General features: G+C 37.3%; 1 protein-coding gene across 1 annotated transcript; it reads right to left on the reverse strand.

Moving 5' to 3' along the window:
- Nucleotides 1-36: 36 nt before the first annotated feature.
- LOC121413329 (kinesin-like protein KIF25) lies at nt 37-27,331 on the reverse strand. Its single transcript, XM_041606113.1, has 18 exons — nt 27,204-27,331; nt 23,663-23,726; nt 21,711-21,835; nt 17,935-18,076; nt 17,451-17,554; nt 16,853-16,938; nt 16,360-16,399; nt 15,410-15,477; nt 13,983-14,057; nt 13,033-13,191; nt 11,810-11,971; nt 9,871-10,020; nt 5,627-5,742; nt 3,756-3,911; nt 1,663-1,809; nt 826-891; nt 524-583; nt 37-138 (listed from the first exon to the last, which is right to left on the reverse strand). Exons 1-18 carry the CDS (start codon nt 27,270-27,272, stop codon nt 65-67), a joined length of 1,863 nt encoding a protein of 620 aa, XP_041462047.1. The 5' UTR covers nt 27,273-27,331; the 3' UTR covers nt 37-64.
- Between the last annotated feature and the right edge of the window lie 276 nt (nt 27,332-27,607).

Here is a 27,607-nt window from a genome sequence, read left to right on the forward strand (position 1 = left end):
TTTAGCTGGTGAAGATGACCTTCCAATTCTATGAGATGAACCAGTGTCCAGACTACTGGTAGATCTATCTTGGTTTAGCTGGTGAAGATGACCTTCCAATTCTAAGGTGAGAAGAACCAGTGTCCAGACTGCTGCTTCCTATGGGTCAAGAGGTCAATAAAATAATTCATGCCATCTTATCGAAATCAATCAATTATATCAAATGAGACAAAATAACGATAAACCACAGAACTGCAAACAATATATCCAAAGAACTGGGTAATAACTACGCAATGTCTGTGGAAATGACAGAATTCTGTTGACATTTTTTGGTGGCGTTGGTATGATTGTCACATCCGGAGATTAACATGAATCTGGTTACCAGCTGATCTAATTAGGTGTTGTGAATTGGATCAGTTTTGTAAACTTAGGTGTTGGAGCTAAGAAATGCAATATGAATTGTGCTTCCAACACTTACACCAGCACTAACACTAAACTGTGTTCATGTAAAAGGTCAAGTTATCAATGAAGAAGTTGCACTTACTTCTTTGCATCATAGGTGAGCTTCTGAACTTGGGAACCGGTATGGATGATGTCTCTGGGGCTATAAAAAAAGAAAACAGGGATAGTCATTTATTTCATTTCACTCTCAAAATTTCATTATTTATATTAATGCCACATAAAGAGTCTCACAAGGTATCTTTAATCATTCTTTGCTTTAAAAATGGGAATAACATCTTACTGGAAATTCACAATTTATTTAACTAGCACATTATTTTGCATTGTAGTACAAACCCATGTATTGTAGATAAGACAAGTAATTTATGCATTTATGCTTTATCTTACCAGGTATACTATGTCGTTTTCCTTGCCTTCCTCTGGCTCCTACTACAGGAGACTGGTCCCCTGCACCTATAGAAGACACACAGAATGAAAGATACAAGAAAATTCTTAAAGAAATACTTGGTGTCCTGGCCATGCCAACCCGAAACCCACTTATTGCCCGTCATGGTCTCAAGATCAACTTCATTGATGACATGCCACTTTGACACCATACGAAACACAAAACTTTCTTTGAGCTGCCACTTGAGTGAATGTACAGGGTTTATGTCAGTTTGAAGAAAAGCTGTTAGTGATTCTACAAGACAATATCAGCAAGACTCAGATGTATCTACTAGTTCTACTAGCTGATGACCTAATTCTCAGAACCACCAACACCATCATGGCTAATCCAATTTGGTCTAATATCAATGTGGTCCATTTGATGTTTGGACTAACCATCACTTAGTCTAATTCTAACTTGGGCTTTCATCATTTTGCCGAGACGGTCTTAATTCACTCACTCTACATTTTTGCACTCTGTCATCAATATGACTATTAGATTCATAAACAGTTCATGTAATCATGTGGAGCGTTGTGGCCCAGAGGATTAGTCTCCGGACTTTGAAGCAGAGGGTCGTGGGTTTCAAATCCCAGTCATGGCATAGTATCCTTCCGCAAGAAATTGATCCACATTGTGCTGCACTCAACCCAGGTGAGGTAAATGGGTACCTGGCAGGAATTAATTCATGGAATCAGCTGTGGGTTTTCAAACAACCTTTGTTAATTCAGGCCTTCGGGATGACACCAAACGGAAACTAGACAAAGTGGGAGTGGACCGAGAAGCAATTGTCCTTCACTTACCTGCAAGAGTTGCTGCTTGTCTCTTCTTGATTGGCCCTCTCTGGATCTGCCTAGCTCTTGATCCAAACCCAAGGCACTGGAGTGTCTCGGTCAGGAAACGTTGGGTTGGAGACACACAGCACACAACGAGGAGCTTCGCATCTCCACCTTGATATGTATGAAAGAATAACGCATTTAGATCAGATTCAAACACCTCTTTAATTACACAAAAATACATTAATACATAAATACAAGTCAAATTCTTATACAGCAGAACAGATACTGACAAGTATAAATTATAAGTAGTGTCAGGAAAGAAATTCAATACAATTGTAATGTTTCAATTGAGTTCAAACATGTGCTTAGCATTTATTGTTTATGTTTCAATTGATGTTTCAATGTACATATGTTTTGGATGTTTCGAAGGCAAGCGTTGGAAACGTTTGATACCCCCCCCCCCAATAGTACAAAATCAGGTGGATGCCATATTTTGATCAAGTGTTAAAAATATTTCATACTGCTAAGCATCTTCATACAGGTGTCGTAAATAGTTAATACTGTGCTTTAGCATGGATGAATATAGGTATACAAATGCACAGGAAGTCCCTTGTTATTAAAAATGTGTTGCTTTATGTACTCATCTGTCATTGAAATTCTTTGAATTACTTAATAGAAATTTCACAGTTAGTCCTAGTAACGGTAGGGTATATTAGGTTAATTTTAGTAATTCGAGGAGAACCACCTAAGCCAGAATAGACTACAGATGTTCGTGTAGGCAGTTTTAAGTTAAAACTGAGGGACTACGTCGGTGACGAGATAACGACCCCAGCTGCCGCCGGTTCTCCACCGACATGACTGGTCAAAAATCATGTCATCATTGGGGGCTCGATCTCGTCCACTAATTCGTTGAAGCCACATCTCTCTTATCTGGGGGCTACTCATCGAGGGGTAACACAGTCTGCGGAGGCCGAGTGGAAGAGACATCGCAACCTGCGGAGGCCAGGAACTGGACCGACCACCAGGGCCGAGTGGGGCATGTCAGACCAGATAGGATGATGGGGGCTCACATCAACGATTACCGTTTAAGTTAAGTTATATTTTGTTATCCATAATCCATATCCATGTATATTTTTATGTAAATCATTGTAAAAGAAATCAAAGGAAACCACAGAATGATTTAAGAGCTTTGATTAAATCTTTCATAACTGTAATCCTCAGTTTTTACGTATTCCTTATTTGGTGTCAAGCAGCAGTAGTTAAATAATTAAAAAAAAGTCACTTCCCACGTGACAAGTAGTCATAAACAGATAGTAAAACACAGTAAATAAAAATGATTTCCGCTGTATGGCAGATGTGGGGGAAAGACAGAAAGCCATTGGCTTATCGAGGTCTATCCCCCTGATTACTGTACAACAGGAAAAGTCTTACACAGTTTACAAGGAAAGAGAGAAAAAAAAACATAACGCAGGAAAGGGAAAGGTGACTATGGGATATTGAGATTCGAACCATTCTGCAAATTTGCAACTGGTATATCACACTGCAATAATCAATCAGCAATTTTATTTTGCAAGTAAAAGACTGGTGCTAAATAAAAATTGCAACAGATTGTAAGGCTTAAGGCTTTTGAATTGATTTTAATACTTTTGGCTCTTCTCCCAATGCCTTCATACACAAGGGATTCTGGAGGCAACGAGATGAGGATGTTGAGGAGATAAACTTGAGGAATACTGAAAGACAGAGAGAGAAGTGAGAAAATCTGGTATGTGTTTCATAAAGCTGTTCGCAAAGTTAATCACAACTTTACGCATTGACTGTAACATGTTCTTGTGTTCTACATGAATGACATAGGGATGTATCATTTAGCACAAGAAGGGGTCACCAGTCGTGCGTAAAGTCATTCGTATCTTACGAACAGCTTTATGGAACACCCACCAGGAAGGGAGTTATGGGGTGGATTTCATAAATAATAAGGGTGAGAGAGGTCAGACTGAGATGGCACAGACTTTTTAGGAGGGTGGAAAAACAAGCCCTTACAGAAAGGAAAAGAAATTATCACAATAAATTCCTGCCAAATCTTTCATATAAAGGTTGAAATTATCATCTATATGACTTACCAATAGAATCTTTCATAAGGTGAGTAAGTCTGGAGTTTCTGTAAGGCACATGACCTCTACCCTCAGCCAGAGCACCGAGGACATCAGCTAAAGCTGACAGACTCCTGTTGATGTGAGATGTCTCCCGTAGAGCAGATCCAGTCACACCGGACATACCTGCACAGGATTGTCATACATTGGGTGATTTCAAGTTCAGTGTTGACCTTTTGGTGTTGGTGTTTGGTCAATTTTTTTAACACCGGACATACCTGCACAGGATTGTCATACATTGGGTGATTTCAAGTTCAGTGTTGACCTTTTGGTGTTGGTGTTTGGTCAATTTTACACAATTATAACACCGGACATACCTGCACAGGATTGTCATACATTGGGTGATTTCAAGTTCAGTGTTGACCTTTTGGTGTTGGTGTTTGGTCAATTTTTACACAATTATAACACTGAACATAAAATGAAGGTGGTCCAGAAAAGTCACTCACTAGTTTTTAAGGTGTCAATAATGTGATCTGGATCAGTTTTACAAACTCAGAATAAGTTTTGGAGCTAGGGGAAGCAATCCAAATTCCAACACTTACACCAACACCAAGGCCATCACCAAACTTGAAATCACCCAGTATATCTAACAGCAGCAACCAATGTGCCAATGCAAAAAATCTCAACAGATGGATTCTCAACTGCAGAAGGTCAAATTTATGCATCTTCCATTGCCAGATTAAGAATATATTGAACATCGATCTAACTTCCAGACTTTTGAAATAATGCCCTGAGTGAACTTTGACATTGTGACCCCACATTCTAATCGGATCATTATCAATCCCATACGTTAAAATTGGCCAGATTGTTAAGTTAAACCCTTAACCCTATCTAGGCCGGGGTATTTTGGGAGTTCCTATGGCCGGGGGGGGCCTCCCAGGCCCCCCCTAAGATCTTGGCCGTCGACTGCACGATCGCGCCGAAAATTGGCACGCGGGTTGCCTGGGGCATAATCTACAAGACTGTATAGTAATTTATTTCATGCGAATCGCTATTAAGTGATTATGCTAATTTATGCGTAATTAGTATGCGAAATCATACTTTTCCCTCTAACTCCCTAAATAAAGCTCTAAATGTACTAATTTTTGGTATAGAAACTCTTTGTGGTGTCCTTAGCAAGCGTACATGAAAAAATTGTAATATCAAATCATTTTGTTATGTATTATATTGTTTTTTGCAATTTCTTATGTATTTCTTTGTTTTTTTGACCTTTTGTTTTTCATTGTTTTTTCAATGACATTTGTTGGGGACTCTTCTGTGATCATAAAAAGCATAAAATGAATACATTTAGACTAGAAAAACAATAAATAATCATACATTTATGAATTTTGGTTGAAAACACAATTTGCATTGACTTTGTACACGAAATCACGTTTTTGAGCAATTTTTGGTCTGACATGCACTTACATAATGTTGCGTAATTTCGGAACCACGTACCCGGGTGATGCAAAATTGGTCTCAAAAGTTGCGCAAGACTTGAAAGTAAAAAGTCAGCGAGCGGCGCGGTCAAAAAATTTCGCACAGCGAAAATATCGCGCGATTCGTTGAGGGGGGGGCCTCCGAGGCCCCCCCCGGCCTAGATAGGGTTAATTTGTTGCAAGTAATATATTTTCAGGTATGTAATGACCTCTGTGACCCTTAACAAAACTCACTCGGACTGAGTACGAAGTTGCTTGTAAACTGTTTTTTTAAGATTGTTTATTTATCCAGAGAACAAAAATGGGATGGACCAATGGATGGATGACGTGAAAACATGCCTCCTCTAACCACCTATGGTAGGCGGAGGCATAAATAGACAGAACATGGGTCATATCACACGAGATTGGGGGGGGGGTTCTCACCAACACATTCACTGCCAGCTAGATCAACCAGTTGTAGCTTTGTTCTGATGACCTCCTGTTCATCCCTCAAAGATAAAGGCCGAGATGGTGACTGACTTCTTGCCCTTGATGAAGGTCTATGAGAATCATAAGAGGAAAAAATAATGTTATAATATTTGAATTATGATACGAGAATGCTCTCTGGATATGTCAAAACATCATTGTATCATTGTCTCCCAAAATCCATTACAGTGGAATTCATAGGCGATTTCATACGCATATGCTGTAATTTGCTTACTATTAGAAAAATGTGGAAACAAAACTGTGAATTGAATTTCAACCGAAATTGGAATTGAATTTATCAAACTTAATTATTGCTTTTTTGTCTACGCCATCGTAAGAACTTTAACGCCATACCCTAATGAAATAGGTACAATAAGGATTGCTAATCCAACTTTCTAGTGTCAAGAAGGCAACATGGACTCAACTGAATCAGCCATTACTTGATGAAATTGTTGAAAAATATAATAGGTATTAAGCCTGAGTCGAATCGATTTTAAAATCGGTGTTCGATCGACGTCATCGAACACCGGTGCAGATTTTGCAAAATCGGTGCATCGAAAAAAAAAAAACGTCGGCCGGCCGATTCGTTTGGTTTACACAATCAATCATCAAAATATCAGCAATGTCCAACTTTACTACCACTTACTTGATTTCTATTGCCCCCAAAATGTAACCGATTGAGTAAATATGATGCTATTCACCATTAATTTGAAGTTTATTTCGATCATAGTTCGAGTCTTACTCGTCTGCTCGTGCCGAGATAATTTACATGTATGCACGATGAATTCATGAATGGAAGTCATGGCCATCGATCGTGCATGCGCAGTACTGTTCTTTAATCAAACCAGAAAATGGCCGGAAATTGACGCGATCAACGTAAAATAAATCTTGCTTTCATAAACAATATTAATATCATGACCATAGAACATTATTTAATCGTAATATTTAACAATAATTTGCATATGATAATCATTAATATGAATTTAGAGCTTGATGTGAAACGTTTGTATTTCGTTTCAATTTTCAATGGCGGGCATCTCATGACGATCGACTTGACTTCTTGAGTCGAGCTAGTGCACTTGTCTAAAAAAAATAATCATCATGCAGGCCTCTACAAAATTTTTTTTCGTCACTTGCCCTGTTGGGCAAGTGATGAAAAAATTTGCTTGCCCGATAGAAAAAACTGCTTGCCCAATTTTTTAAATAATTTTTTCATTATGACGGCACTACTCTTATTTTTATTAAGGTATACTAAATAACAATTGAGAATCATGTCCAGTATAAAAGAACACACATTGAAAAGGATATTTTCAGCAACGTAGCCTGAGTCTTTACGTTTATTTTGGAGAAAAAAAATCAATATTTTATGACTATTTAAGGTTAAAAAAAAAACCTTCAACAAAAGTTGCTAAAATTTCATATTTTGCATCTTAAAATCCATGAAATGGCTACCTGCGTAACATATTTCCTTAGAATTGCTTTCACTTACCATAGTTGGAAACTATAAAGAAAGCCAGTGAAAAATGTTCAGCTCTTTATTGACTCGGAAAAAATTATTTTATCATCAAAAGTGGAGTGGCTAAAATTTCACATTTTGCATCTTTAAATCCATGAAATGATCATTTATTTTCCATATTTCCTTGATTAAAAAAAAATCATTTGGAAACCATCAAGTCTTTTCTTCATCATTTTATGATGTTCCACTTGGTCAATAATTTTATCTACATGTTTTTACATGCTACTTTTGTTTTTTATTTTGAGGAATACCTGTTCACTTATTAATGAATTATTATTAACATTGTTTAATATTGTATGATTTTAAGTAATTTTTTTCACTATGCTTAGAATCTTGGGTGTGTGTCTGTGTGTGTGCGTGTGTTTGTGTGTGACTTTGAGTTGAACTTTGATATAAATGAATTCAATATCTAATTTCTACTTCGCCTATTCCAGTACAATAACCTGTACTCGGCCATGTAATAAAGGCCCACATACCCTAACTTTTCCTGAAGTTCTTTGAAAACGCAGACTTCTACGAAAATTGCATTTCTCTATGGGGGAGTCTAAATTTGGTGAGAATGTATTCATTAATAACTTAAATATACATGACAATGAAGAAATCATCAAACTTTATTGGAAGTTTTGAATAATATACCCGAAATGTAAACTCTGTCTGAAACAGAAAATCACCATCATTGAGGCCTTTACTGAGCGAATTGTCCCCCAGAGCTCTGGCAGAGAAACAGAGCTCAGACTGGCTAGCTAGTATGCGCACGTGTGTGAGCCTCCCGCCGGCCTTGTAAAATAGATGAAGCTTTGTTTGATGATTTATTGTCTGATATTTACCTCATCCCCTCAAAAAGGGAAACAAATGAATTTTAAATTATAATTAACAAATACGGCAAGTTATTTTGGATGTTTAATAGGCCGTTTTGAAAAGCAAAGCCGAATGACATGACAACTCACCAATGCGAGGTTACTAGACTCTGTGATTTATTTCCTGTGTAATTCTAATTATTTCATCACAGAATTGTGATATCGGAAGGGGGAAAATGTGCATTAGAAATTGCACATGGTGGTAGTCATAACGGACCCCTATACTACATTCAACTGTTTCCCGGCCATTGCGTTGATTTTTTTCATACCTGGTACCATGTATGGAAATACGTGGTACAGAAAAAATAACGCAATTTCGGAATTTGAAACTGCGCTACTCGCTATTTTTTAAGGCTGATTCATGATTTTGAGTGTGGATTTTGGATGATTTATGGAAGAACGAGGTACGGTACAGAAAAAAAAGACGCAACAACCACTTGCCCGATCGGGCAATTGACTTTGAGAGGTGCTTGCCCGCACGTCATTTTCACTTGCCCCGGGCAAGCGGGCAAGCGGGTTTGTCGCGCCCTGAATTCACGTCAGGATTGATTCTCGAACATTGTCTACATGCAAAAACTCTGTTAAGTTCGTAATATCACCATATAATAACATTTTACATGACAAAACAGAGAAAATTGCGTTTGATTTTTTTCCCATCAATTTGAAGCTAGTGGGGTTTGTGCCCAACTTTGGGCTCTGATTTCATGAATGGGAAAATATGTCATACGTCATCGAACACGCATGCGCATTGTGCTTATTTTCTCGGAGCTTGGATGAGACGTCCAGAAATGGAATCATAGAAATAATCCCAGTATTAATTCTTCCATATGAACATAACATACTTTGCTGACATCGTCAATATTCTTAGTATGACCATAAAATCTTGTTAAATCGTAATAATTTAGATGAATTTAGGGCTCGATTCAAACCATTCGTATTTATTTTGATTGCATGCTCAATTGCGCCTAAAAAAATGGATTGTCATCAGGATTAATTCTTGAACATTGTCATAACTCATATTCCACAATCTTTCCTAACAATCGTTATATCAGCAATGAATAGCAATTCAAATGACCATCCAGAGAAAATTACGTATTTATTCCCATAAATTTATTTGGAGCTCATTTTGGATCCAACTACACAATCTCAGGCAAGTTACAGCGCTCTCCGTTGATTGCACTTGTTTGCTGGCGCTGACGTCAAGCACACCTGTCGTTTCGGGAGAGTGAGTGTACGGAGCTGCGGACGGGGCTGGTGAATGGACTGCGAATGCTAGTTGACCGAAAATCATTCGGATCGACTCTGCGTGATTCATTACTTTATTATTGTTTCATTTTAAACTTATATGTTGTCATCTGCAAATATCATTGTTGAAGATATTTTGGGAAGAATTCTGCTTTGGTCCCCGGCATTTTTTGTGTGTTTTGTGATCATGAAAAATACACACGAACTTTGCTCTGTCATCTGCTTGTGCAACGCTCACCCGGCCAACGCCAGCGCAGACCGTCAGTGCGGTGCATATGCAAAGCGCATCGCATCGACGCAAAAACGACTAAATTTTCCCCGCCTTCAATATTCGATGCATCGATGTTCGATCGAATTAGAGCTGTCGAACACCGGTTTTCAAAATAATCGATATGACTCAGGTCTAATAGGTATAGGCCATGATTGAACCAAATAAGATATGGACAATAAAGAGTAGACAATCTGTCAAATCATCTTTCAAAATCCAGTATGAAACTGGTTCAAATCATAAATTTTCACAATAGATTCTTGCATTTAATATACAGTAATTTCTATCTACATTCATGAATGACAAAACAATTTACCTGCGAGTTGGTGACTGGATGAGAGTGACAGTCAACGTAACCACAAGATGAGAGCGACTGGAGTGGGCGTGAACCTGAGTAGCATCCTCATGACGATACATCATACCATGACGGACTAAATCAACAATCTCTACAGCTGTCGTTACACTTCTAAAATAAGTATAAGATGAACAAAAGTTAAAAAATTGTATTGATACAATCTTATCATTTCATTCACAGACATTAAGGGGACCAATTAAAGAATCAACAAAAAAAACTAAATGTAAGTTAGTAAACGTACCACACTTACAAAGAAACAGACCTACTGTAAACGCTCTTATTTTCGCGGGATTAATTTTTTTCGCTTCGCGGCTTCAAAACATATTCGCAGGATCTTGAATTCGCGCTGCACACTCTATAATCACAAAGTCATTTCCTTCTTCCCCAACTGTGAATGGTTTTATTTAACATATCAGCGACGACATTTATTGTCTGATCATAATTCTAGCTCTCGATTGGCGTAATTCAGCATTGTTTCGATCCAATCATGAGCTTTTGTGACATTTAGCGCAACTTTTATTTGCGGGGCAAGGACCGGGGGAATACGGCTATTCAAAGTGCATGGAATCGATCAACAAACCTTGGGGATCGACCCAACGTCTTAAAAACTAAACACTCACCAATCAACAGCAAAAGCAATTTATATTTCAACCAAAATCATTATTTGAATACCATCTGAAACTGTTAAAAAAATGATTGCATTGCTTTGGAACAAATTCTCGCGATGCATATGGTCTTAGAGCTCAAGCTTGCTTGCTCAGATGTCGCCCTCTATAAGTCAAATTATGCAATCTCTTTGCCAAAACGATGCACGCAATTGGACCATGGTTCAAACCTGCATTAAAATACATGCTCATGAATTCACGTTTTTAAATTCGTGCTCACCATTTGCAACGAAATCCGTGAAAATTTCCACTTTTACAGTAAGAGACATATATGTCTTGTGTCATCATTCCATGAATGAACACTTACCCTAATAAGGTGGAAAAGTGACTATCTGAATATAATGGATGAGATACTTTGCAGACTGTTGAAATAAAACAGAGAACCTCTGCTTAGTAATATCAATGTCGCTAAAATGTATTCTAGGGTCACAAACATCAATCAATGACTAGGAAGACTTTCAGCTAATGAACTTACCAAAATTTCCTTGTAAAGATTTATGGTAGTGTGTGTTATATCTCTAGTACACATGAACATGAAGGCTTTACCTGAGACTAAAGGGAGGTGCTCTCTGCTTGGCTGCTTATTAGTGAAGTGGCTTGGAAGTTCAGACATTCTTTCTATAGTCAATGGTATTCCTATTCATCTATTGTTCTATTGTCATTGGATGGCATGTGGATTACTAGGGAGCATGTACATTACATTGGTATGTACATTACAGCTGGCACTTCTATTTATTGGTTATTCAATAGTACATAACTAACGAGCCTTTAAAGTGCCATCGACTTGTCGACATGGCGAGATACGTTTTCTCGCCAAGTCGACTAATAAAAGGTTATATGTCGACATGGCGAGATACGTTATCTTGCCAAGTTGACTTATGAAAAGTTTCATTTCAACATGGCAAGATATTTTATCTAGCCAAGTTGACTAATAAAAAGTTGGGGAGATATTTGGACTCTCACCAGGCCTTGGACACTTCATATCTCGCCATGTTGACATAACTTTTTATAAGTAGCCTAGGCGAGATAACGTATCTCACCATGTCAACATATAAATTTCTATAAGTCAACTTGGTGAGATAATGTATCTCGCCATGTCGATGTATCGAATGTAATAAGGTTATCATGTAGACATGGCAAGATTAAGTATCTCGCCAAGTCGTCAAGTCAATGGCACTTTAAAGGCTGCGTATATAACAGTGTTAAAGGCTGCGTATATAACAGTGTAGACTTACCGTTGAGTTAAAGAAGTGACCTCCATTGAACCGTCATCCCCTGTGAAGATATCATGCCTTGATGTAGCAGGATTCAAGGTCAAAAGGTCACGGATCTCATTATTGTAGACTTCAACAACAGACACTTCTACCGTATGTGTATTGGGCTTTTCTCTCAGCAACCTATAAACACAATACAAACGCAATAGGAAGTGTAAAGGCTCAAACATTTAAGAAACCAACATTACTTTAAAAAAAATTACTACCTTTTCAATATGAAAAGAGAAATGACCAAATCAGTAAAAATGCTATCATACTATGCATACAATGTTTTGCACACTAATTCACAGCTTAACCCTAATTCTCCGAGGGGGGGGGGCATAATGGCCACCCTTGACAATTTTCACAATATATCTGCCATGCATAATCTTTTGACCTCGCCGCTCACTGACTTTTTACTTTCAAGTCTCGCGCAAATTTTGAGACCAAATTTGTGATGCCCGGGTATGCGGTTACGACATTACGCAACATTATGTAAGTGCAAGTCAAACCCAAAATTGCTCATAAATGTTATTTCATGTACAAATCCAATGCAGGTTGATAATTTAGCAAAAATTCATAAATGTTTCATTATTCATACTTTTACTGATTAAACTTAATCAATTTTGCCTTGTTTATGATCAGAATTGAGTCTTGAACGATTTCCATCGAAAAACAATAAATACAAAAAGTAAAAAAACAAAGAAATACATAAGAAACTAAAAAAAAAAACCAATAAAATACATAAGAAATCAATCTTAAAACCAGATTTTTTTTCATTCACAATTGTTAGGAATGCTATAAAGAATATTTTCACCAAAAAATAGCATTCTAGGAGCTTTATTGCTCTAGTGAATCGAGCAAAAAGTTATATATTAGCATAATTGATTCGTATAAAATAAAACATGAATTCAGTAAAATTTACCAATGCAACTGCGTAGATTACGTCATTCTCTACCATCATGCAAATTTTGGTGGTGATCGCGCAATCTGCGGCTGAGATACCCAAGGAACGACAAGAATCATAATACACAAGGAGAATCAGGGTTAAAGAGTGATCAAACTGGGTAAACTCAATCACAACACATGGCCTTTCCAAACTTAGCCCATTCTTAACCCATCCTCTATTAGAACATGGTAATCGCTATACAAAGCCTATTGACATTCAGAATCCAGGAGTCAAAAGATTAATCTCTTTACTTTACCTGAATAATTCCCTAGCAGCCCTCGGTACCACACCATCCTCTTCATTCTCATCTAGAATGGTTCTTGTCTGAGTCAGTTCTTGAGTATAGCGCCCTCCTAGCATGGTGTGTGTTTTCCCGCTTCCTGTCTGACCGTATGCCATGATGCATACATTATACCTGAAAACAAGACATAGGATTAGTCGATCCATTGGCTACAAGACATACAGGATTAGTGAATCCACTGGTTTCACGAAGACATAAGATTAGTTCAAACATTGGCTACAAGAACAAGATAGTTATGTATTATGTTGTTACTTTTTGAGATCGGAGAAAAGTTTTCCTCGCTCAGAAAAAAAGGTGCAGACTTTCAAAAGGGGTACATTATATATCAGAAAAAGGGCACATTTATGAGAAAAAAGGGCACCACAGCCATATAAAATGTTTATGACAATGAGGGGATTTATTTGTCAATTGGTTGTAGATACATTCATAATGGTAGTGTGTAAAAACACCTAAAAAGCTATTAGCGTGTGGGCCATCAAACATACATGTACATTTCTTTATCATCCTGATGTAAGTGTTAACTAGGGAGCACTTCTTAATTGCTGAACCAACCACAATTACACTTGTTTCCTACCGGTATCCAAGTAGCACCTGGATGAGAGTGGCAAAGTGTAGATTGACGCCTTTCAGCGCTCAGTGCATTCAAGGAATTAATCCTGCAAGGTACCCATTCACCTCACCTGGGTTGAGTGCACACAATGTAGATATTTGTTAAATATTACCAAAATTCAGATCCCCTTTTATCATCCAGGAATCTTTTAGGTGACATTCCACTAATTATCCTCACCACAGACAAAACAATACAGAGAATGCAATTGTGAGAAGATGAATAGCACCTATACAACATATTTCCTGGTGAAAGATATGGCACAAATATTTGGTAAGGTGCTTCATCATATACTTACCCATCAAGAAGAGATGTGAGGAGTGGTTTGACTTCACTGAATACTTCATCTTGGGATTCAGTCTGGTTATACACTCTTTTAAAAGGAAGAAATGCATATATTTAAACAACATCAATACATCTTAGATTTTCTATAATTTTATCATAGTCATGCATTCTGTAATTATTGACAAACACTTATATCTAATGTTTCATTTAAAAAAAAAAAATAATTTAAGTGCACATGATCCCTACTGACAGTTGAGCATGCATCAGATCTAAATGGAAGTGTTCTATTATCTACATGTACATTGGCAATCTTGTTTTCTGAGGAAATAAAAAAATGAATTTGTAAGGATTTGACCATGATGTCTAAATTTCTGCACAGCTGATCGATAAGCTGTACATATACTCTTGTGGTCTGCATTCTTAAATCACATATTCAATTATATTCAAACATTTTGCCAAGTACTCTATATAAACAAAACTACATGACTTTATCACCAAACACATTTCTCCTTTGCCAATATACAGTGCGTCCCAGAATAAACGAAACCGAGATTTAGCGATCATTTATCATAACTTAATCATAAATAGAATAGACAAATGACCTACCAATTTAAAGCTTAGAATCTCCTCTTTCATCTGATATTACTTAGGTTATTTCTTATTCACGCATGAGTGAGCAAAAACAATTTGAAGAAAGGATACCAAAAACTCATTTGGCGTATCTTTTGGGTATCTGGGTTTCAAAGAGAAAACCACATTTCTGAAAAGTTCAATATCTGCTCTTTAATTTGGTACCTCAATTACAGAAAATGGTCAAGAAATAAAAAAGTTCTGGTCATTTGAAATAAGGCTTGTATTTCCATAATTTCATGAGATAAACGAGTTTTCACCGGTTTCCTACAGAAGCTTTCGCATGGTGAACAAAAGATTTAATGCATGGCTGATCGTCAACAAAACGGAGTGTCGAGTGAGTTTGAAAGCCAGCCTGGAGAACCTCTTCATTTTATGAAATTATTGAAATTCAAGCCTTATTTCAAATGACCAGAACTTTGTTATTTCTTGACCATTTTCTGTAATTTAGGTATCAAATTAAAGAGGAGATACTGAACTTTTCAAAAATGTGGTTTTCTTTTTGAAACCCAGATACCCCCCGCCAAATGAGTTTTTGATATCCTTCCTTCAAATTGTATTTGCTCACTCATGCGTGAATGAAAAATGATCTAAGTAATATCAGATGAAAGAGGAGATTCTAAGCTTTACATTGGTAGGTCATTTGTCTATTTTATTAATGATTAAGTAATGATAAATGATCGCTAAATCTCGGTTTCGTTTTTTCTGGGACGCACTGTATAGTCTACATGAAAGTTTATGAATCTGAGATATAGGCAAAGTGGAATGTATCTGCCTCATGTGGTGAAGACACTGTGACTATGTTCTTACCTTTCAAATTCAAACTGACGGTTAGTTTGCGAATGACCAGGTCTGTTACAATCCACATTGACTGTTTCCTGCACAATGATGAAATTAATACTCTTTTCACTACAAAATTTTAACTTAAAGGACAAGTCCACACCAACAAAACTTGATTTGAATAGAAACAGAAAAATTCAACAAGCATAACACTGAAAATTTCATCAAAATCGGATGTAAAATAAGAAAGTTATGATATTTTAAAGTTTCGATTCATTTCACAAAACAGTTATATGCACATCTCGGTTGGTATGCAAATGAGGGAACTGATGACATCACTCACTCACTATTTCCTTTGTATTTTATTACATGAAATATGAAATATTTTTATTTTCTCGTCATTGTCATGTGAAATGAAGTTTCATTCCTCCCTGAACATGTGGAATTCCATTATTTTACATTTTGTGCTTCAGGCAAGGAGGTCCTAATCATCAAATTCGTAAAAATTGAAATATTGTATCATCCAAACAATAAAAAACAAAAGAAATAGTGAGTGAGTGACATCATCGACTCTCTCATTTGGATGTAACTGGCTCGTTCATATTACTATTTTGTTAAAAATAAGCAAAACTTTGAAATGTCATAACTTTCTTATTTTACATGCGATTTTGATGAAATTTTCAGCATTGTGCTTGTCTGATTTTTCTCGATTGATTCAAATCAACTTTTTTCTGAGGTGGACTTGACCATTAAAAGACGTTTTATGAATTTATATTTTATACTGTATTTTTGCTGGTAATAAAAGAAAACCCATGTTCCTCATTTCTCCCCAAAAATGGTTAATAAATTGCTTTTATTTACTGTTATTTTCCCCACCCTCACTCTCTCATGGGTTATAAGTACCTTTTAATTAAATTTCTTTAATTTATGAAAAAAAAGTAAATAAAATAGAGCAAACACAAAAAGAAATAAATACTTACATCATCTACAACACGAACCACCTCTAGGTTTTCCAAATTTCTGAGAAAAAAAATGGATTTGCAGTTTTTCAAAGATGAAAAATTACAAAATAACTGACGAAAAAAATTAACCCTCCCAAACCTCCCAAAAAAAGAAGCTGATTGCTGAATCTTGAACAGCAAAGAGGATTTTGTAAAAGAAGCATCCCAATGCTGAATATGCCATCAATATACATGTACATGTAAGTATAATATCGCACATTATTTTAAAACCTAAAGTATAATATTGCATTGATCACATATATTCTAATATTCACGTAGAATATCTAACTCTCATCACAAGTAACCCTAAAACATACTTTAAAACATCATTTCCTAGGGGGTTGCTCTCCAATTTGATGTATAGCAGTAACCCTATAAACAACCCACACTATTGTTATAATTGGAATAACGTTATAATATGAATGTCGATCAACTGTATCTTTCATAGAAAAGACAAAGAGTAGAATGGTACCTGTTAGATGATGTCTGAATGCCCGTGGAATCATACTCAAGAACCGGTCTCACTCGACAGTGAACTCGGATGTTTCCTCGCAGCTCCTGAATACACAAGGGAAAATATGGAAAGGGAATTTACTCAGTAAAAAGTGTGTTGTATCAAGCAACACATGTCAGGTTAACATTAATAAGAACATAAAATTCAAATAAGTTTTACTCTTTCAGAATTATTTACATTCTTTGAACTGTACAAGAAAAGCAGTAAAATGTGACTAAAAAGGTGTGTCAATAATATCACTAACGGGGCATTGCAAGAAACTTGCGATCAACACATGTCTATTTTCGGTCCCTAAATCAATCTCTTGCAATTAATTGAAAATTTGTGGTTGATTGTTAATCTGTTTTTTAAAACAAGTCCTGTGTAATTTGATTTGCAACAGTTATTCAATATTAAAATTGCAACAGAATATTTGCAAGTGATAGCATATATTTTCTTACAGCATGCCAATGTCATATTTGTAAAACAGAAATGATCAGAAAATTCAAGACTACTACTTTACACCCAGCCGAAATTCATCAATATCATCACAACTAATATCTAATTTATAACATACCACTAATGTATTATGAAGCTCCCTCCTCCGACTTTTCTCTGTCATGTACTTATCTTGGGCAGACACCAATTCACTCTGCAAAGAGTAAACCTTACGCTGCAACACTGGAAATGTGGAAATACACACATATTCATGAGAAAAAGGTTGTGCAGGGAACACATCATAAATGAATACTATGATTTACATGTAAGAACATTTGAATGGCACAACACAATCCTGTGGAGAATTGGATTGGATTCTCACCCCACCAAACCCACACCCATCCCATCCCTTGCCTTTCATTTCCCTTCTCTCATTCTCTCTCAATAATTATTTCATCAGTAACTTTTCAGAATTTATGAAAGGGTAAAACAATGAAAACAACTGTGATTGAAATATTTAAACTAGGGAAAGTCATTAATATTTTGCTTTGGTGAATACACTATTAGAAACTTAAAATTACAATTCAAAACACAAGTTTCAAAAGGCTGCTTTTAAAACTTACAGTTGAAATCGGTAGTTTCGGCATGCATGGATTGTTTTAGTCTCTCAGCCTCTGACAATGCCCAGTCTTCCACACTCTGAGTCACTCTTGTTGGCATGGTAACCATTGTTGACCTCAATGACCTCAGATCATCTTTGGCTTCCTGATACAGGTAAAATGCAAAACTAGCTTAGAAGTACAAAATAATAAATGCTAAATAGCCTTATTAATACTAATCTTAAGGCCTGGTCTCACCGCCCGAGCGTTGTTGGAGCGGTCATGGAGCGGTAGGGAGAGAGGGTCGAATTTCGCTCACACAAAATTGGGGAAAAAATTTAAAAAAAAAAAAAAAAAACAATCGAAATCAAAAATGGTGAACGGTAGCGAGCGGTGATGATTTCTTTTCTCTCCGCTCCACGACCGCTCCAACAACGCTCGGGTGGTGTGACCAGGCCTTTACTTTATAGTTGAATCATCATGATAGGTTTCCTTCTTTTATTGACCTTCGTGTAAAATGTTTTATGCTCTGTTGGAATGCCGGATTGTAGTGCTGTAGCTCGAATTGTTTACCGGGCTGAATCCTGCCGAGTTGGCATTGACCGGCTCGGAGCTTTTAATTAGAAATTAATAGTTTAGGTTTATATGAGCGATGTAGTGAACTATTCTGATTGTCCTCTTTGCGTTTTCTAAATGTAAGGATCGACGGTTACAGTACATCTGTTAGCAGTTATACATGTATTTTTATTCAAAGAGTAGCTTTTGTCTACAATTTCATTGCATTAAAAAATCAATATGTGGGCTATTAATTAGCGTGATGTATTCAATTCAATTTTGATTCCCAGAAGCTGGCTCATTGAAAAACGGCTCAAGAGACAATCTTGTACAACTGAGTATGTATTCAGGTTCTTCAAAACTTCACAAAGTTCCAAGTTACAATGTTAAGTGACCTTACATTGTACATGTATGAACACTCAAAGAGTTAGGACGGCGTTCTGTCGATGGTTGAAGAATTACTGACTATTCTCCCCCAGTTTCCCATATATACAGTGTATATCTGTAAGGCGTGGTTTTGCCTAAGACTGCTGCGGCGCATGTTCGTTTGGATTAGCCAGTAGTTAACTGGGGGTGTTTAAGAATTAGAAACATACTAAAAGTTTGATGTAATGTCATCTCTCATCCCTCACAACACATACACACTGATTATAAACTACACTGAAATGAAGAGACATACATGTAAGTGTAACTAAAATTAATGTTTAAATTATCATCATTTAATTAAATTGTTTAACTAAATATCAACTAAATGTTAACCCTATCGTCCCTAGCCTTAAGCCACATCTACATTGTAATGTACTTGCCCATTGCAATGGCCAACGCTCTCTCCTCCACCACCATTTGAATAGACGAAGCTCAAAAACAATACCGCACTACATTTTGATATGTCTCCTTCTCAAACTACAAATCTGAACTGCCCACAACTACCAAAAAGCATGAGGTCCATGCCCCAAACCCTGATATCCCATAATAGTTTCTTTGTTTTTCACTGCATCCATCCCATAACAGCTACAAGAGAGGGAGAGAGAGGGGGAGAGAGGGAGAAAAGAGAGAGAAGTAAGGAAGAAAGTGGTCATTGTGCATTAATGCACTACACTGATAGATTTATGGTCCAAGGGAGCAATAAAGATCCCTTGATCCAAGACCAGAAGCCTTGGAATGGACATGAATGAAAAGTAGTAATTTTGAAGATAGTATAACAATTATGAATGAAAAAAAAGGCAGAATTACCCAAAAATTCTCAAGCTTACATATCTACAGTGTAGATTTATGCAAATTGATCTCTTGCAACTCATGGCAACAACATAATATAAAACATAAAATTATATAAGGGTGAAAGCCCTCCACTTGGAAACTGGAATTGACAAATAAAATATTTACATATCTCAGAAAGTTTCACTCATCCCAATCCAAAGATGCGGACAGCCATTTCTTCTAACCAGAAAACAACATGATGGATAAGATGTGAACATGTGTAACATGCATGTTCTAGCTGTGTCCATGGCCATAGCCATGTACTTATAATTCTGACAGGTTTTGAAATGTAGGATTTACTTGGGACCAGAAAACTACAGGTGTCATGTGCTACTACCCAAATTAAACACATATGAAAGTTGCATGTACAGTGTAACCCCCCCCCCTGTATTATTACACAAGTGACATACTCACAATTAGCAATGTTAACTTTCAAAGAGATCCCTTTATATGTTAAAGGTCAATTCCACCCCTGAAAATGTTGATTTCAAAATTTAGAAAAATATCCAACAACCATAATGCTGAAAATTTCATCAAAATCGGATGTAAACTAGGACACTTTTCACACTGCACTTTTTGTCCTAAATTGGTGAGGCTAAGGTGGGGTCTCAGCCCCACCAATTTCCCGGGGTTAAGCTTAGCCCACTTCGTTTTCACACTACGTTTTAGCAAAGTGGGCTACAATGTAGCAGAGTAAATAGTTCGGTACTATCTGGCCCTGCAAAAAAGCAGGGTTAGCCGGCTTATTGTGGTGCTAGCACCACGATTGCGGTGCTAAGAGATGCAGTGTAAAAACGAAACAGGGCTAAGGAAAATGGGGTTAAGCATTAACCAACCACAGAAGTCGAATTGCACGTTAATCACGCTCTATATGGTAAAATCATCAGTATTCATGAGCTGTGGGATAGTCCGGGGTTAAGGCATTAACCACGGTTGAGCAGATAGTATGGGGTTAAGAAAGACAGTGTGAATCGAAAAAAAGATAGTATGGGGTTAAGGATAGTCCGGGGTTAAGAATAGTATGGGGTTAAGGAAATGCAGTGTGAAAAGCATACTAGAAAGTTATGACATTTTAAAGTTTCGCCTATTTTTCACAAAATGGTTATGAACAAGTCAGTGACATGAAAATGAGAGTGGATGATGTCATTCACTCACTATTTCTTTTTGTTTATTTTTGGAATCGTACAATAACAATATTTCAATTTCTACAAATTTGACAATAGGGACCAACTTGACTCAACCATAAAATGTTAAAACAATGGTAATTTACATTTTCAGAGGAATAAAATTTTCTCTCACATGACATTGAGGGGAAAATTAGAATACCTCACATTTCATGTAATAAAATACAAAGGAAATAGTGAGTGGATGATGTCATGACTCATCAGTCTGTTCATTTGCATACCAACTAGGATGTGCATAAACTATTTTGTGAAATTAAGCAAGATTTAAAATGTCATAACTTTCTTATTCTACTTATTCCACAAGTTGTTGGTTGAAAATTCAACTCTCAAAAAGGAAATAAGAGTGAATGAAGATAAAATTGGACTATGTATTTTATAAAATGTACTAATATAGAAACTTGGATTGAGAGGTTTTCTGTTGAGTGTTGAAAGAAGGCTCATATCTCTGCAAGTCTGCGTTCAATGGACCATATTGCATGAAATTTATACCAATTATTAGTTGTATAAAACAAATATAAGTTTGCAATTCTAAAATTATTCAAAATATGATTTGGTAATTTTCACATTATGCTCATATAAAGTGCCATTAACATTTTTTGTGGGAGACGCTGTAGAAAAAATAAATGTGAAGGTCTGAGCTTTGTAATACTGTAGGCCTATACATTTAGTCTCTACTTTTAAATTCTTGAAAACATTGCTTGCAAAGTTCTTAAAATTGCCCTCATATCTGGGCAAACAACTCACCCGGACATACATGTACAATTGGGCATATATGTTTGCAAGAAAAAAAAATCATGCAGATACCTTGATTTTTTGTAGAACATTCCTGAGTTCATCTGAATTTGCATGGCCTCTCTGCTGTGCAGTGCTGAGTGATGTCTCCATGTGAGATGAATGCTGCCTTTCCTTCCCAAGCTCAGTCTGGAGCTGTTATAATATCAAAATCCAGCAAATATTTGCATCATATCAGCAATAAACAGGTTATTATAGAAGTATTAAATGACTAAACAGTAACTAAATATTCACACAAAACGATCAGGTATTAGTGAAACTAAGGTCACACTAATTTTTTACTTCACCATGTACACTGTTATTCAATTTGTCACAAATATTGTTTTTTTTAATTTATTTATTTCCATTTAAAAAAAAAATCACATTAATCCTTTCCACGCATACTGAGCACCTATGCACACTCTTTGCATTTCATGCTCAAACAATCCTTCGTTTCCCTCCCTGAAAATACTCCATCAAATGCAGAGGCATGGCCAGCACGCAAAGGATTTATAGAAATACACATACCATGCAAGTTATTCAAAACAATATGTGTACATGTAAGGCGTGACTGCTGCGGCATATGTTCGTTTGGATTGGGGAGTGGGGGTGTTTTACAAATACAAGAAATAAAAACATGCTGAAATGTTATGAAGTGCCATATCACCCTCACACTACATACACTGTACACACTGACAATAAACAAAACTGTGAAATGAAGTAAGAACAAAAGTGTAACTAAATATTTTAATTATCTTCATCATTTCATTAACTTGTTTAACTAAATATTAACCCTATTGCCCCAAGGCCATATCTACATTATAATGTACTTGCCCATTCCAATGACCACCACTCTCTCCTCCACCGCCATTGAACAGACGAAGCTCAAAAACAATAGTATACAGCACTGCACTTTGATATGTCTCCTTCCCAACTAAAGTAAAGATCAAACCTATCACTGACTACCAAAAAGCATGTGGTCCAAGCCCCAACCCTGATATCCCATAATTCACTGCATCCATCCCATAATAACTGTATGACACTAGTGTATCTCTAAAAACAAGGATCCAAGAGAGAGGGAGGGGGGAGAGAGGGGAGAGAAAGGAGAGGAGAGGGTAAGGAAGAAAGCGGTCATTAGGTGGTTTCAAACCGCCTCGATCACAAGAATCCCCGTTAAATTACGAGAACTTTTTAAGGCTAGAAAATACCCGTTGATTATTCCTGCATTCACACCGCCCCGAAACACATCCTTCGGGATAAGTTCCCGAAGTTACGAGCATGCGCAGTATGGTCTGATAAGCAGGCAAGGCGCGAGATTCAAAATCACTAGCCCAGCAGTCACCCACGCCGCCGCGCCCAACGACACGCTGGGCTAAAAGTTCCCGTAATTTGCTTTCACATCGCCAAAATACCTGCGACCTTGGAAAAATCCCCACGAAAGTTCTCGTAATTTCGCCAAGTACCTACTATTTAGCGGGTATTTTCTTTCGGGGAAATTACGCGTAGTTTGCTTTCACATTACCAAAATACCTGGTATTTTCTGATCGGGGTAAATTTCCCGATCAGAGAATACCTGGAACTGGCGAACTTCGAGGCGGTCTGAAACCACCTATTGTGCATTAATGCACTGCACTGATAGATTTACTGTCAAAGTGGGCATTAGCCTTAAACCTCTGATCCTTTGATAAAGACCAGAAGCCTTGGCTTGGAAGGGACATGACAGTTTTAAAGTACAAATGCTCATTATGGAAAAGATACATGTATGATGTACAGTGCAACCCAAAAATTCTCAAGCTTACACATGTACAGGTATGATATTATATAGATGTATGGGGAGATTAAGAACCATAATAATGAAAAATGAAAAGGGGCATCCATTGTTTTAAAAAGCTCATGAGGATTAACACTTCAAGTTCAAACCCCCTTCCAAATGGGAAGGTCTTAATATCAAATTAACTTTTGACAAAACTAACTTACCACGAGATGTGCAAGTTTGAGATGAAGAATTGCATTTTCAGTCTCGAGAGATATAATCTTTTCATCTTTCTCCTGAAATTAAAAGAGAGAAAATTACGGAGTATTACACCATCAATGCAAAACTCAGCTGGAGTATTGAACCTACAATGTAATGGCACAATAATCAGTGTTGAATACTAAACAGGAAATTCACCATGTCAAGTTGGTTTAAAAAATGAACATGTTCTCATTTATGAAGTACAGGGGCCGATTGCATGAAAGGGTCTTTCCAAGGACCGTCTTTCGTGTCGCCCATCTTTTATGATACGCTATAAGCAGGGTGTTCCTGAAATTTATGATAAAGAATAAGATTCTTTAGCTTGCTTTTAAATCAAATTTTATACAATTTCATGATATATCACATCATTTTATAAACAAATATTTTGTTTATTATAGCGGACGAATGAAATGTATTTGCAGATGATTTATTTAACATGCGTTTCACATGGCGCATCATAAAAGATGGGCGACACGAAAGACCTTGCAAAGACCCTTTCGTGCAATCGGCCCCTGATCATCATAAACGATTGCAACAGAATCCCAGACTCCAGGGTCCTGTTGCATGAAAGGGTCTTTCGTAGAACCGGTCTACGTAAGAACGAGATATCGCTCAACTGTTTCACAAAGCCGATTTAGGCGATACAAAGAATAGTCCTTGGAAAAGACACATCCAGACATGTCCTACGTTGGCATGATCTTCTTTGCACACCGCCCACCACCACTGGCATTGAGAGAATATGCCATACGGCAAGCCACACTGACTGACATATCACGTTTAAACATTTTTGGGGTTCATGCGATTGCACCCTGATGCATTTTATCTGTTTGATGTGCCAAGTTACATTTTATATGAGGACTGTCATAAATTTCAGATCGTCTTGCACGTGAAGATGACCCAAAACGTCCGGGGGGGGGGCACTCTAGTCTGCTGGGCAAACCCTTCGCTCGAGTTAAGGGTCTGAATGTGCAGCCAACTCATGCCGTGTACTGAAGGCTCTCTCGCGAACAGCAAGTTTGTGCTAGTCTTTGCGTGGAGGCACACTTGTTGATCAAAGTTCCAATGAGGGTCTGTGTCTGCATACTAGGGGCACTCAGTATATAATGCATAGTGGGTATGTGCTGCAGAGGGGACCCCCATTTTTACACTCAAATTTCTGTTCCAAGGCATAGCATTTTTGTGCTATTGAGAAAAAGAACAGAGAAAGCCGCTCCAAAGCATAGCATTTTCTTCTTAACGAGAAAAAAAGAGAGAAATCCGCTCCAAAGCTTCGCAAATTTTTCGTTACGCCATTCCGGTCGCATTGATTTGCTACAATAAGCTGCAATTTTGATGAAAAGCGGCCGTAGACCACTGTCTGGCCATCGCCTCCGCGCGAACGCACCGGGCGGCCAATCCGCCAGGATAGCTGCATCATACACCCATATCCGTTCCATAGGGATGCATACGCACTCACACGCCGGCGATCCGTTCCAAGGACCCCCATTTTCACAAACATTTGTAGTTCCGAAGCCTGTTCCGAGGACCCTCCTTTTTACAATAAGCCTGCTCCAAGGCCGTTTTTTGTCTCACACGCAGCACACCCCCACCACTTTTTTGGTCGAGTGCCCCCCCCCCCGGGCCAAACGGTTGTCATTTTAACTTCTCTGGGGTATATAATGCAGGCCCATATAATTTTTTTGTTTTCTTTTATTTTCTCACATTTTCTCCCTCTTTTCCTTTTTCCCCAACCCTTTTCCAGTGTTTTTCCCCCACCAAACTTGAAATATCGCAATGGGCATCAATCTCTTTGCCTCATGCTTTATCATTAGATAAGCAACATGAAAACAATTCTTAAAAAACAAATTGTGAACATGGTACATGTAAAGAAAACAAGTTTATATCGTTCAGCAAAAAAAAAACTAAGCTGTTACTAAACATGCTAAATCATTTATTTTTATTTCATTTCTATTATCATTATTTTTTTTTTTGCTGAGATTACTTTTAATCAATTTTATCCTATCTCGGAAGAATGGTCCTACTCCTAGGATGTGGACTACATATCACTCATCTCGTCATGCAACAGGCCCCTGAATGAGCTCGGAATAATGTCTTAAAAAGGGCCTTGCTTAACTTGTCAAGATTTAAAGGGGAATGAAACCTTTGGAACAAATAGGCTTGTGTAGAAACAGAAAAATCAAAGAATAAGAATAAAGAAAGTTTGGGAAAAACCGGACAAATAATGAGAAAGTTATGAGCATTTGAATAATGCAATCACTATGCTATGGAGATCCTCCTATTGGCAATGCGATAAGGATGTGTGATGTCACTGATGAACAACTTTCCCTTTGGTGGACTATAAAATACCCTAAAAATGTCTCTTTTTGCTTTTTCTTATGATGATACAAACTCTTTATCCATGATGTATTCTTAAAAAATATGTATTACATGCCCTCATGTACAAAGAACACATGATCTATGGATAGATGTGATAAAAGAGGCAATTCAAAGGAAATATATACTAAAGTAATGGGGAGAGTTGTTCACAAGTGACATCACACATATTTGTCGCATTGCCAATTTGCTATCTCCATAGCATTAGTGATCGCAATATTCAAATGCTCATAACTTTCTCATTATTTGTCCGATTTTTCCTAAACTTTTGTTGATCTGTTTCTTTGATTTTTCTGTTTTCACACAAGCTATCTTGTTCCAATGCCAATGGTTTCATTCTCCTTTAATAAACACATACAAAAAGAAATGAAATAAATTGAACCAACAAAATAAATCGTAAAAAGACATTAAAAAAAAAAAAGGGCAAGGAAGGAAAAAGAAAGGAGACAATTCATTACTAATAGTATAGTGAGTGATTGTATTACCAAACGCACGCATCATATGCGTCAGAAAATAATCTAGGCCTAATAGTAATACGCTCAAACCAGGCTTTGCAACATCCTTTCAAAGGGAACTTGATGTCTTGAATAGAGAAATGATGAAAAATTATCAAAAACATAATTTCGAAGTCTTTATATCTTCAAAACAAATATGGTCAAAATAGCTCATCAATGACTTCATTGTTTTCCCAACTTTTCCCACAGAAAACACACATTCGGTAATACTTACAATACCTTTTTCAATTGACCAAAATATTTCACTTGCGAAGAGAGTCCGATTGGAAGCTGATGACGTGATGTCGTAAAAAATGAGAAACAATTAGCCTACGGCAAAATTTCTGCATATTTATATTTTGTAGAATTTTATTGGAATAATGTGTTTGATATGATCAAACTCATGAAAAGTGTTCGGTAATACTCGTAATAAAGCGCCCATCGGCAGGCCGCGTGAGATTGAGAGCAGCTGAGCTGAGGAGAGCAGCTGCGGGCTAGGTGTCGGCCCTGCCTCTGCCCAGGGCAAGCGGTGGCAGACGTTACGGTACATATTTCCGACTCACCTGCGCCTGCGCTGCGGTGGAGAATTTACGTCAAGACAAGTCAGGATTATTGGTAAATTAAAACTGGAAAAGAAATATTTACCCTCAACTTCTTTTTGCACTGTTTCACCTGATCGGGAATGAAGTGCCTTGCATCGAATTCTAGCGGCATTTTAAATAGTCAAATCTCGTTCAGAGATCCATTCAGATATTGCCAAATTGAAAAGAAGCGCCAGTCGACTCTGAAGAACACTTCGCCGGTGCCTGGGCCGGCCGGCCTAATATGATATGCATGCGATCGCGACTCGCAGCGGCTGGCCTCGGTGCACGTTGGGGGTGGGGGGGGGGGGGCGATGCCAAAAGTGGGGGGCTGACAATGCAAAGAAAATGTCATTATTTACGTTTTTGTACACAGTTTTGGGGAAAAAAAGTGGGGGCTGGAGCTCTCTCAGCTCCCCCCCCCCCGCTTCCGCGACCCCTGGATATCACTTTCCTTATATCATGGTA

The sequence above is a fragment of the Lytechinus variegatus genome, chromosome 4 (genome assembly GCF_018143015.1).
Source record: "Lytechinus variegatus isolate NC3 chromosome 4, Lvar_3.0, whole genome shotgun sequence".
Taxonomy (NCBI): Eukaryota; Metazoa; Echinodermata; class Echinoidea; order Temnopleuroida; family Toxopneustidae; genus Lytechinus; species Lytechinus variegatus.